This window comes from Prinia subflava, unplaced genomic scaffold, assembly GCF_021018805.1.
Source record: "Prinia subflava isolate CZ2003 ecotype Zambia unplaced genomic scaffold, Cam_Psub_1.2 scaffold_53_NEW, whole genome shotgun sequence".
In the NCBI taxonomy this organism is placed as follows: domain Eukaryota; kingdom Metazoa; phylum Chordata; class Aves; order Passeriformes; family Cisticolidae; genus Prinia; species Prinia subflava.
This window is the reverse complement of record NW_026961063.1, coordinates 496,858-508,981: the sequence shown is the minus strand read 5'-3', so window position 1 is coordinate 508,981 and position 12,124 is coordinate 496,858. Positions and strand designations below refer to the sequence as shown.

Below are 12,124 nucleotides of genomic sequence, written 5' to 3'. Positions count from 1 at the left end.
CAGGTCCCCTGGCCCTGGGCTGAGGCTCCAGGAGAAGCTGCTTCCAGCTCAGCTGAGAACAGCCTTGTGCCAGTGTGATTCCCTGAAGAGCTGCCCTGGGCATGGTGCCTACAGGACCAGCCTGGCGCTTTCTCATCCCATATCCCACAGGGAATGTGGCCCCTGAAATCCCCTGTGCCCCCAGGGTTTCCAGTGGAAGTCCCGGGATCTGCAGGAAGGGAGCAAGGGATGGAGATCAGATCCCAAACCTGAACAGGTGCGGGGGCAAGGAAACAGCACCCATGGGAGGGAGAACAGCTCCCATCACCTGGGATTCCCTCAGCCCCCCACATCCCTCCATCCCCCCCAAAACTCCTGAATATCAACACCTCCCTGGGATCTGCCACAGCCCCTCGCAATTAAAAGGAACCAAGCCACTAAGATATAAGTTAATGCTTAAATTATTTGTAAAACATCTTAAATTTTCTGTGACATATTTTAAATATCCCCCATATTCCCCAGAGGGGGGGTCAAAGCCCAACACTAACTGGGAGCCTATGGGGGAAAAGGGAGGAATAGAGAAAGGGTTCCTTATCCTTTCACAGCTTTAACAACTAAATATCAATAATAAAAGTTATATTATAATAAAATAAGTTCTTCGTGAGGCAGTGGAGAACAAAAAGCCCTTAGAAAAGCCCCACACGTTCGGGCTCGGGCTCTGGACTCAGTAGTAAAAAGGGGGTTATTTGGGGAGGGGAGGCAGCGGGGGTGGCGGTTCCGAGGGCAGGGGGGGCGGTCGGGGCTTGTCCGTGTTGGTGGCAGCTCTGGAGCCGCTGGAAGCCCGGGGGTTCAGGAGCTCGTAGGAGGGGAATTCAAAGGCAGGGGGCTGGGTGGGCTGCATGCCCTGCGCGCTCAGCAGCGAGTGCAGCATGTTCACCGTGTCCTGATAGTCACTGGCCTGGCTGACGTTGTGCCCATTGGCCCCCGAAGGCCCCTTGTCCGATTTGTGGGTGCCCCGGGCTTTGCTGGGCTGGGATAAATCCGAGCTGTGCCCGGGGAGATGGGCGGCCCCGGGGAGGTGGGCGTACGGGAACGGCACTCCGGGGCCTTTGGAGACTTTGCCCACCTTGGGCTGGTGCTCGTGGGGCATGGCCGGGGGCTCCTCGGGCACGGGTCTTTTGCGGGTGGGGGCAAGAGGCCCGTAGCCCTTGTGGGGGGCGGCAGTGGCGCCGGGTTGGGCGCTGTGTTTGGAGTCCCCCGGGCGCTTGGCCGCGGTGCTGGGGCCGGCGCCTAGCTGGGCGTGCAAGTGTTTGTGCGAGTGGTGGTTGTGGTGGTGGTGGTGGTGATTGGATGAGTGGCCCTTGTGCTTCTCTTTGTACTCCCGGCTCTTCCCGCCGCTCTCATCCGCGGAGCCGTGTCTGTCTCCGGGACCCGGCACTTTAATCCTCATCTTGATCTCCTCCTGCTTGGAGGGGATCGGCCTCTCCCCGCCTGCCCCCGCCGCCGGGATCCTCATCTTGAGGGCTTTGTCACCCTTGTCGGCGCCGGGCGGGCGCTCGGGGTTCTCTGGCCCTCCCATGGGGATTTTCAGGACGATTGGCGAGGGGTTGCTGTCCTGCTGCCCTTCCCTCTCGCGCTGCTGCTGCACCAGGAGGTTCTGCGCGGCGTAGGCGTACTGGGAGCGCACGTTGGCTTCCATGTTCTCCAGCTGCCGCTTCTGCGCCGCCAACTCCTCGGCGTGCTTGGCCCGGTACTCCTTGAGGGACACCTTGGCCGAGGGCGCGTTCTTGGTGCTCTGCTTGGGGTAGGCAGCGCCGTCCTGCTGCGGGTGCTCGGCGGCCGACGCGCTCTCGCCTGTCCTGTGGATGTCCAGCTTGGCTGGGGGATGCCAGTGATCGGCCTGGGACGGATCCGCGGCGCTCGGCTCCCCGGGGGAATCGGCGGCGGGCGGCAGCGCCGGCCCCGCTCCGGCGGTGGAGGACGTGGACATGCTCATGAGCCCGGCGATGTTCATGTCCGAGCTGTTGTTCCTGGAGATCATGTTGAGGATCGTCTGCTCTGACAGGCTCTCGTCGTCTCCGTGGTCGTCGGGTTTGGATTTCCTGGCTGCTTGAGAGGCCTGGAATTAAACAAAGAGGTGGGGATTTAATTGGGGTGTCGCTGGTTTAATCCAAGCAGCTCAGCAGAATCTTCTTTAAAGACAGATCCACTCTGCTCCCATCCCTCCTTGTGGGAAAATTCCCAACCCCTGGAAGCAGGGCTGCTAATGCAAACCAAAGTTCTGCACGAGTTAATTCACAACAGATGAACTCGAGCACCACAAGCACCCCAATTCCACACACACCTCCCTTCCTTGCTGTCCTGCATTGTGATTCCCCAAAGAAATCACAGCCCATGTCCAAGGTCCTTACCCGCCAATTCCGGATCCGTTTGAGCCGGCTGGGAGTTTTCTCAAGGATTTGCAGGAATTCATGAGTCAGTTCTGCAGAGGAGACACAAACGCAAGCAGGAGAGTCAGAGCAGCCCCAGTCCATCAGGACAACCCCCTCACCTGACAGATGGAGCTACTGGTGGGATGGAGCTGCGCCAGGAGGGAAATTCTGAATTACTGACCCATTCAAACTCATTTCTCTAGAGAAAACTGCTGCTGTTGCTGCCCTGGAAAAACCTCAGCAAGCCCTGAACTCCTGGAGCCCGTGAGGTGGTGTTGGAACATCAGCCCCAGGACCAGCGATGCCAAAATAATTTAAGAGCCTTTCGCAGGGAAAAAAAATCTCGCTCCCAAACTTACCATCTAAGAGCTCCAGAGTTACAGTGCCATCAACGTATTCCCACCAGTGCTTCCCGTCCGTGGAGACTGGGATCTCCCAGTTGGACCACTTACAGGCCAGGTGGATACAGACGCAGGCCACAACGGGCGGGGTGTACTGCAGGCTGAAGGTGGTCAGGTGCAGGCTGACGTCACCGGGAGAGAAAACAAAAAGCCATCAACTCCCACGCCTGAGCTGCGGATCCACGCGGGACACGGGGGGAATGTGGCCCTCTGGATGTCCCCACAACGAGCCTGGGGCACAGCCAGCTCCATCCTGCTCCAGCACAGCGGGGATTTGCAATTGCTTCGCTCCTTCGGGCCTGGTTTTGCTACGGGGGATTTGTGTTCTCCTCCACCAGTTTGTTTGTGGTTTTTGTAAAGGTGATTTGGGAGCTTCTCTAAAAGTGAAAGGCACTGGGGGCCTGCCAGCTCCACCTGTGCTCTGAGGAGGAACTCATCCCTGTTTGGCTACAGGAAATTCGGGATGTCCTCCAAAGGAGGAAAATCGGTGCTGAGGTCACCTGCCAGCCTCTGCTTTGAGGAGAAACTCATCCTTGTTTTACTACAGCAAATTCGGGATCTCCTGCACCAATCTCCCTCTTTTGATGCAGGAAATTTGGGATTCCCCTCCAAGGAAAAAAGTCACTGGGGACCAGCCCCACTTCTGCTCTTGAAGAGAAACTTGTCTGGTTTTTTCTCATCCCTGTTTTGCTACAGGAAATTCGGGATGTCCTCCAAAGGAGGAAAATCAGTGCTGAGGTCACCTGCCAGCCTCTGCTTTGAGGAGAAACTCATCCTTGTTTTACTACAGGAAATTAGGGATCTCCTGCACCAATCTCCCTCTTTTGATGCAGGAAATTTGGGATTCCCCTCCAAGGGGAAAAGTCACTGGGGACCAGCCCCACCTCTGCTCTTGAAGAGAAACTTGTCTGGTTTTTTGCTCATCCCTGTTTTGCTACAGGAAATTCGGGATGTCCTCCAAAGGAGGAAAATCGGTGCTGAGGTCACCTGCCAGCCTCTGCTTTGAGGAGAAACTCATCCTTGTTTTACTACAGGAAATTCAGGATCTCCTGCACCAATCTCCCTCTTTTGATGCAGGAAATTTGGGATTCCCCTCCAAGGGGAAAAGTCACTGGGGACCAGCCCCACTTCTGCTCCTGAAGAGAAACTTGTCTGGTTTTTTCTCATCCCTGTTTTGCTACAGGGAAATTGGGATTTCCTCCATCTCTGTTCATTCTTGGTGTGCTACAGGAGATTTGAGATCTCCTCCATCAGTTTCCTTGTTCATCCCTGTTTTGCTACAAAAAAATTGGGATCTCCAGGGACAAAAATCAGTCCTGGGGTTACCTGACAGCCCCACCTCTGCTCTGGGGAGAAACTTCCAAGCACAACTCCTGGATGGCATTCAAGGAGCAAACCTGCCCTTTTCAGCTTTAGGAAGGGTCTGATCTCTCCCAAAGGATTTTTAGGAACACACTTTATGCTGGAGTGACTCAGGAGAACCTGAGCCAGATGACCTATTGAATATTTTCATTAATAAATTGATTTTCCACGTGGCCATGAGTGCTGGGAGGTGTGGGCAGCACCAGGAGAACTGAGGGACTGCGAGGATCCTGCAGGAACACCAGAGCTGAAGGAAACACAGGAGCAAGTCTTGAATGTGTGGGATTTGTCCACTCCTGAATGGGCCCTTTGGGAATTCTACATGGCACCATCTCCTCATCACCCATTTCAACATTTTTTCATCAGTGAAAAGTAGACAAAGCTGAAGTTTGGCATCTACAAAAATCTTTAAGTTTCATGGATACTGGGTTTATCCAGAGAAGTCAAACCCAGGAAATTCAGAGCCTTGGCAGAGCAAACTCGAGGAAAACAAAGAGCCTCAACTCTGCCCCATAACAAAGGGAACACAAGGATAAATCCAGTTCATCCCAGAACTGCCTCTCTCAGCCAAAACTGAGCCTTTCCTTCACACTTTCTGCCTGCATTTCCCTCAATTACAGCCTTAACTCCTAATCCCACGGCTTTGAAATTCTTGCTGCAGGGATAAAACAGGTTTGAGGGTTGTGTTTACCCAAACATCACCAACACCACGTTCCCAAGGCTGGAAATCCACGGGCTGCCCTTTGGAACACCCTCAGCAAACAGGGAAGGTGAGCAGGGAACACCTCCCAGGTGGAAAAGGGAAACCCAGACATCCCCAGCCAGGGCTTCACCTGTTTTGGCACCTTTCCCTCCATAATTTCCCAAAAACTCAATGTTTTCCATGTCCACAATTTTATCTGTTCCAAGCATTAACCCCATGGTTTGTCTGAAGCTGATTAGGAAATTAAATTTAGAAATACTCCCAGCAAAAGTGCTGGCATCAGGCTGGCAGCAAAAATTTAGGGACAAAACGAAACAGAGAAAGAATCCGAGGCTGATTTTTGTTTCCAGGGAAAATTTAAGCTCAAAACAAGCCAAACTAAGAATTTGGGATTGATTTTCCTTTCCAGGGAAAATGTAGGGACAAAACCACCCAAATGAAGAACCTGGGACTGATTTTCCTTTCCAGGGAAAACTTAAGAGCAAAACAACCCATACAAAAAAATTGGAGTTGATTTTTCTTCATGTATGTCCCAAATCAGCCTTTTTTGGGGTACAAACCATATTCATGGACAATTTCCACAGCACCTTGTTGGGTGAAAACTTTCCAACACCAAGGAATAACCAAGGAAAAATTAATGTATTATTTTCCCCTCCATCTTTTTTTTTTTTTTTTCAAATTTTCACAACTAAATTCATATCAAATAAGCACTGAAGCTCCTGAATACTCCATCTGCTTTATTTTCCAGCTCATTTTACCCAGCAGCTGGCAGGAAAAATGGTTGGAACCCTTTCTTAAAGCTCTTCCTGTGGGATTCCCAGCTGCTCCCAGGCTGAGCGATGCCTCTGGGGCCACAGGCAGCAGATAAATTCTGAATCAATTAAAAAATTAGAAAATAATTACCTGTTTGTAGCCATGAAATAGGAAGTTTGTGCCAAGTCCTTGCTGGCTGCAAGAAAAAAAAATGAAAGGTCAGGGTGTGATTTGCATATTTTTATATTCTCATATTTTAGTGCAAGGACTGTGTGGCCACCAGCAAGCCACAGCCACAGCCACAAGGATTTTGAGAACTGCTGCTCACTGAGAGCTTTGTGTGGTTCACAAAAGCCAGAACCATCTAAAACTGCCTCTGTTTTGAGAATCAGAGGATGGATCAGCTCTCCTTGGAGGAAAAGCTGGGAGAACTGGGATTGTTCAGCCTGGAGAAGGCTTTAGGGTGACTCTTGTGGCCTTTCAGGTTCCAAGAGAGCTGAAGTGGGACTCTGGATGGGAGCTGGAGCAGCAGGACAAGCAGAAATGGTTTTTTACTTGGAAAAAGTGAGATTAAGATGGGATATTGGGAAGAAATTCCTCCCTGTGAGGGTGGGGAGGCCCTGATTGTCCAGAGAAACTAGGGCTGCCCCATCCCTGCAAGTGTCCAAGGCCAGGTTGGAACAACCTGGGCAAGTGGAATTTGTCCTTGCCCACCCAACCCAACCCATTCCAGGGTTCTGGGAAGCTCTGGAGCAATCCCAGTTCCCGTATTTCCCTCCCAGTTCCCTCTCACCTCGGACAAGCTGAGTGCACTTCACCACGTGGGTGTGAGGGTGGTCAATAGTGATCTCAAAGCCTGCAAGGACACAGGGAAAGCACCATCAGAACCAGCAGCACAGCCCTGGATCCACATTTCCTGCACCCCTTCCCTCCTACAGCCCTGCTTGGAGCCAGGCAGGAATAGGGGAGCCTGATAAATTAGGAGTTTTTCCTATATCCAGAAGCTTTAAATTCTCCAGCTACAAACCCAGAAAGTCTCTGGTGCTGCCAGACCTCCCAGCTTCTGAAAGGCCTCATTGGGAAAAAAACAACTATTAAGGATTTTAAAAATAGCAGGACAAAGCCTCTGGAAGCAGCTGGGAGGAAGGCAAAGACAATGGCATCTGCTCCAAGGAATTTCTCTCACCCAAAAAGCTGAGAGGAAGCAGATTGTTTTCCCTTTGAATGGGCCTAAAGCGTTGAGGACAACTGAGTTTAATCCTCGCTCCCGCTTCCTCCTCAGTTTGGGAATTATGTTTGAAAGGGGAAAAAAAATGAATTCCAATTGGTTCATGTGCTCAGCAGATCTGCAGATTATTCTGGGAGAACTGGGATGTTTAAAAAGGCCTCTGGAGAATTGAGAGGTTGCAGAACTGGGCTTGGTTTAGCCACAGGCTTGTGGCCCACGACACCTCTGCCCCTACTGAAGGAGGGCATCTGCTCTGAATCCAGTCAGGACTAACAAATCCTGCTTTTGGAGGGAAAAAAATCTACCTACAAACTGCCTCTGAAACAGAACATTTGTTAGTGAACACAACTTTTAACATTTAGTACCTTTGATAAAGAAAATGTACACCAGCTCCACCAGCCACAGCCCTACATGAAGATTCCCACTTCCAAAAAAACCCAGCAACTGTTCCTGGTTTGTTGAGCTTTGGGGATTTTTCCCCCCCCATTTAATTATTTGATCAAAATATTCACTTTTAACTGATTTTTAAAACATCTCTCAGTACAAACTGCTTCCTGCAACAGAACTGGAACATTATGGCCTGGAATTGGATGGTCTTTAAGGTCCCTTCAAACCCAAAGCATTCCATGATTCTGTGAAAGCACAACCCAGGGCAAGGATCAGTGTCCAAGCAGCACAAATCCTGATTTTTTTTAGAGAAAAAAACACCCACAAACAGACAAACCACACTTAGATCTCTAGGCTTTGAGCCTGGCACAAGTTACACCTGAAAAATTGACATTAAAACAGGAGTCAGGCTGAAAAACAGGGTTTGTTGTGTGGACTCTGTGGAAGGGCCGAGGCTCTCCAGCCTGTGGAATTCTCCTGGCTCTGGGATTCGTGTGGCAGCCCGGCCGCTCCAAGGAACTTACCCAGGGTCTGGAGGATTATGCTCTCTAGAATGACCAGGTCTTGGGCTTGTTGCAGGTAAGCCTGGGGTTGAGAGGACAGGCAGGTTACTCACGGAGAGGCACTCGGATCAAGCCTGCACATTGCTAACACCCTTCTGTCCTGGGTAAAAATGGGAATTTCCCTGCATGGGGGAACTGGAGATTCCCTGGAAGTGTTTGAGGCCAGGCTGGATGGAGCTCAGAGCAAGCTGGGCTAGTGGAAAACAACCCTGCCCATGGCAGGGGGTGGAATGGGATTTAATGTCCTTAAATTAAGGATTTAAGGTCCTTCTAACCCAAACCATGTGGAGATTCTAAGAAAGAGGGATCAGAGTGTTTAGGAGGGTGCTGGTCCCCCAAACTCCTGGGGTGGCACACGAGCAGTGCAGGAATCAGCTTTTCCTGCTTTTTTTGGATTTTTATTTTCATTTTCTGTACCAGGGACTCGCTCAGCTCCAGGTGAAAGGGGCTGTCTGGAGAGATGAGGGATCAGCAACATTTTTTAACATTTTTAACATTTTAACTGAGACAAACTGCTCACACAGCTGAGCTCCTCTGATCCACACCCTCCTCAGCAGCGTTCCAGGGGCACGCAGCACACCTGGATCCAGGTGTGCAGCAGAGGAGAAATGGTTTTGTGCAGAGCAGGGAAGCCCAAATCTCTCTGCAGCAGGAGAGGTTGGATTGAAAAGCTGCCCCTGAGCCCTTCAGGAGGGTCAAGGAGGATTCTGGATGGAATTCCCACTCCTTGGGGCTCACAGCACATCCCAAGGCTCCAGCCCCACACTCACCTCACTCTTGGTGTCGAGCAGAGGCTCCTGGGGGTGCAGACAAGCGTGTGCCACCTTGATGACATGCTCCAGCTTCCTGGGCTGCTCCTCCACCTTGGCTGCCAGGAAAAGCGCTGCTGGCACCACCGACTGTGGAGGGAAAGGCTCTGTTTGCTTAAAAACGCCACTAAATTCAATATTAAAGCAAATAAATCGGGTGGGTTCTCAGTGTTTCTTCAGGGAATGAAGGCTGTTCAAGTGTGGCCACCACCAGGACAGAGAGAAGAGTCCCTGTCCCTTCCCAAACCTCCTCACAAGGTGGGTCTCCCACACAGACAGCAGCAGGAGGGGATTTGGGGGCTCCCAGCACCCAGACAGCAGCAGGAGGGGATTTGGGGGGCTCCCAGCACCCAGACAGCAGCAGGAGGGGATTTGGGGGCTCCCAGCACCCAGAGAGCAGCAGGAGGGGATTTGGGGGGCTCCCAGCACCCAGAGAGCAGCAGGGGGGGATTTGGGGGGCTCTCAGCACCCACACCCACCCAGACAGCAGCAGGAGGGGATTTGGGGGGCTCCCAGCACCCAGAGAGCAGCAGGAGGGGATTTGGGGGGCTCCCAGCACCCAGAGAGCAGCAGGAGGGGATTTGGGGGGCTCCCAGCACCCAGAGAGCAGCAGGAGGGGATTTTGGGGGCTCCCAGCACCCAGAGAGCAGCAGGAGGGAATTTGGGGGGCTCCCAGCACCCAGACAGCAGCAGGAGGGGATTTGGGGGGCTCCCAGCACCCAGAGAGCAGCAGGAGGGGATTTGGGGGGCTCCCAGCACCCAGAGAGCAGCAGGAGGGGATTTGGGGGCTCCCAGCACCCAGACAGCAGCAGGAGGGGATTTTGGGGGCTCCCAGCACCCAGACAGCAGCAGGAGGGGATTTGGGGGGCTCCCAGCACCCAGAGAGCAGCAGGAGGGGATTTGGGGGGCTCCCAGCACCCAGAGAGCAGCAGGAGGGGATTTGGGGGTACTCCCAGCACCCAGACAGCAGCAGGAGGGGATTTGGGGGGCTCCCAGCACCCAGACAGCAGCAGGAGGGAATTTGGGGGGCTCCCAGCACCCCACAGCCCCCAGATTGCAGCACTTACGTTCCTGTGGAACTGGGTGAAGGACTGCACCATGTAGAAGCGATGCATGTACACGATGGCTGTGTTGATGGTGAGCTGGGAGCTGGGAACGGGGTTAAGGAAAAGCGCAGAGACCCCCGGGCAGGCCCAGGGGAGCCACTGGAACAGACCCCACACACCAAAGCAGCAGGACAGGCTTTCCTCATTCCCAGGGCAGAAGTTCCCTGCAGCCCAGCACAGCTCTCCCCACTCCTCAATCCCAAAACGGGCTCAGCACTCCCCATTCCCAAGCTGAGCCTTCCCAACACCTCAGGAGAGCCCTGCTCCCAAACAGGCTCAGCTCTCTCTGCTCCCTGGAGTCCTTCCTGACAACCTGGCACAGCTCTCGCTGCTCCCAAAATCCTTCCTGGGATCTCCCTGGACCTAAAACACACTCAGCTTTTTTGGGAACTCATAGGCAGAGCCTTACTGAACCTTCACAACAGCCCAGTACAGCTTTTCCCACTCCTCTTAACCCGATTTCCTCAATCCCAAAACGGGCTCAGCACTCCCCATTCCCAAGCTGAGCCTTCCCAACACCTCAGGAGAGCCCTGCTCCCAAACTGGGGTCTCCTCGATCCCAAACAGGCTCAGCTCTCCCTGCTCCCTGGAGTCCTTCCTGACAACCTCTCTGTCAGCTCTCGCTGCTCCCAAAATCCTTTCTGGGATCTCCCTGGACCTAAAACACGCTCAGCTTTTTCGGAAACTCATGGGTAGAGCCTTACTGAACCTTCACAACAGCCCAGTACAGCTTTTCCCACTCCTCTAACCCGATTTCCTCAGTCCCAAAACAGGCTCAGCACTCCCCATTCCCAAGCTGAGCCTTCCCAACACCTCAGGAGAGCACTCCCTGCTCCCAAACTGGGGTCTCCTCGATCCCAAACAGGCTCAGCTCTCCCTGCTCTCTGGAGTCCTTTCTGACAACCTGGTACAGCTCTCGCTGCTCCCAAAATCCTTTCTGGGATCTCCCTGGACCTAAAACGGGCTCAGCTTTCCCAGGAACTCATGGGCAGAGCCTTACCGAAGCTTCACAACACCCCAGTTCAGCTTTTCCCACTCCTCTAACCCGATTTCCTCAGTCCAAAAACGAGCTCGGCTCTCCCCACTCGCAGGCCGGGCCCTCTCCACACACCAGCACAGGTTTCCCTGCTCGTGAAACGGCATTTCCGCGATCTCCAAATGGGTTCGGCTGTCCCTGCTCCCGGTTTGGCCGCGTCTTCCCTTCCCCGCATCCCGGCCCTGCCTTCCGCACTCCCGAAACCTCCTCGATCCCCGACCGGGCTCGGCGCACCCGGGGCGGGCCTGCGCTCCCTTCCAAGCACTCGGCACAGCTCTCTCCCCGCTCCCGGGCCGGCTAAGCCTTCCCAAGCCTTCCCAACACGCCAGCACAGCTTTCCCTACGCCCGAAATGGCAATTCCCGAACAAAACCGGGCTCAGCTTTCCCCGCTCCGACAGCCGGGCCGGGCCTTCCCGACAGCCCGGCACTGCTCTCCCCGTCCCGGGTTCTCCCCGATCCCCAAACCACTCGGTTCTCGCCGCCCTCGCTCCCGGCTCTCCCCGTACCAGCTCCCGGCTCTCCCCTCAGCCGCTCCCGGCTCTCCCCTCCCGGCTCTCCCCGCCCCGCCCCACTCCCACCCGCGGCCTAGCGCGGCCTAGCCCGGCCGGATACACGTTGAGGCGCTGCCCCATGTCCTGTAGCAAGTTAGCCGCCTGCTGCCGGTACGAGAGCTCCTTGTCGGGGTCAAGACCGGCGCGGCGGGATGGGCTCCGCTCCAGCTGCTCGCGGCTGAAGTACCAGCGACGCCCGGGCCCGGCTCCGCCGCCGCCCGCCGAGGCCTCCATGGCGGCTCTGCGCCCGCGCGGGGGACGCGGCGTGCGCACGCAGCGCGGCGGCGTGCTGACGTCATGCGTCGGGTGGGCGGGCGCGGGGGGCGCCGTTGGAGGCGCGAGCGTTCCAAAGCAGGGAGGGACCATTGAGTGGGCGGGGACTGGGCAGGCCACGCCCCTCGTAGAAAGCCACGCCCCTTATAAAAGCCCCGCCCGGCCCGGTGCCGCCCGCGCCCCCCCCACCCCTCACACCGTGAGGGGCTCTCATTTCAGCGGGGCCCGCAACACCCCCGCACCTCGGGGTGCTCCCTGTGGCCCCACAACCGGCTTCTCAGCCCCCCCTTACCGGCACTTCTACGCACTGACACCCGAGGACGCCCAGGATACCACTGTGTCTCTCACCCCCACCCCTCACACCGTGAGGGGCTCTCATTCCAGCGGGGCCCGCAACACCCCCGCACCTCGGGGTGCTCCCTGTGGCCCCACCACCGGGTTGTCAGCTCCCCCTTACCGGCACTTCTACGCACTGACACCCGGGGACGCCCAGGATACCACTGTGTCTCTCCACTCCGAGAGCCCTTCCTCACCGGGATC

The 12,124-nt window shown here is 54.9% G+C and overlaps 1 protein-coding gene across 1 annotated transcript; it reads right to left on the bottom strand.

Annotated features, from left to right (window-relative positions):
* Positions 1-424: 424 nt before the first annotated feature.
* Positions 425-11,692, bottom strand: CCNT1 (cyclin T1). Its single transcript, XM_063425175.1, has 9 exons — positions 11,373-11,692; positions 9,685-9,766; positions 8,579-8,707; positions 7,770-7,830; positions 6,424-6,486; positions 5,781-5,826; positions 2,771-2,934; positions 2,391-2,461; positions 425-2,098 (listed from the first exon to the last, which is right to left on the bottom strand). The coding sequence occupies exons 1-9, from the start codon at positions 11,675-11,677 to the stop codon at positions 722-724; spliced, it is 2,298 nt and encodes a 765-aa protein (XP_063281245.1). The 5' UTR covers positions 11,678-11,692; the 3' UTR covers positions 425-721.
* Between the last annotated feature and the right edge of the window lie 432 nt (positions 11,693-12,124).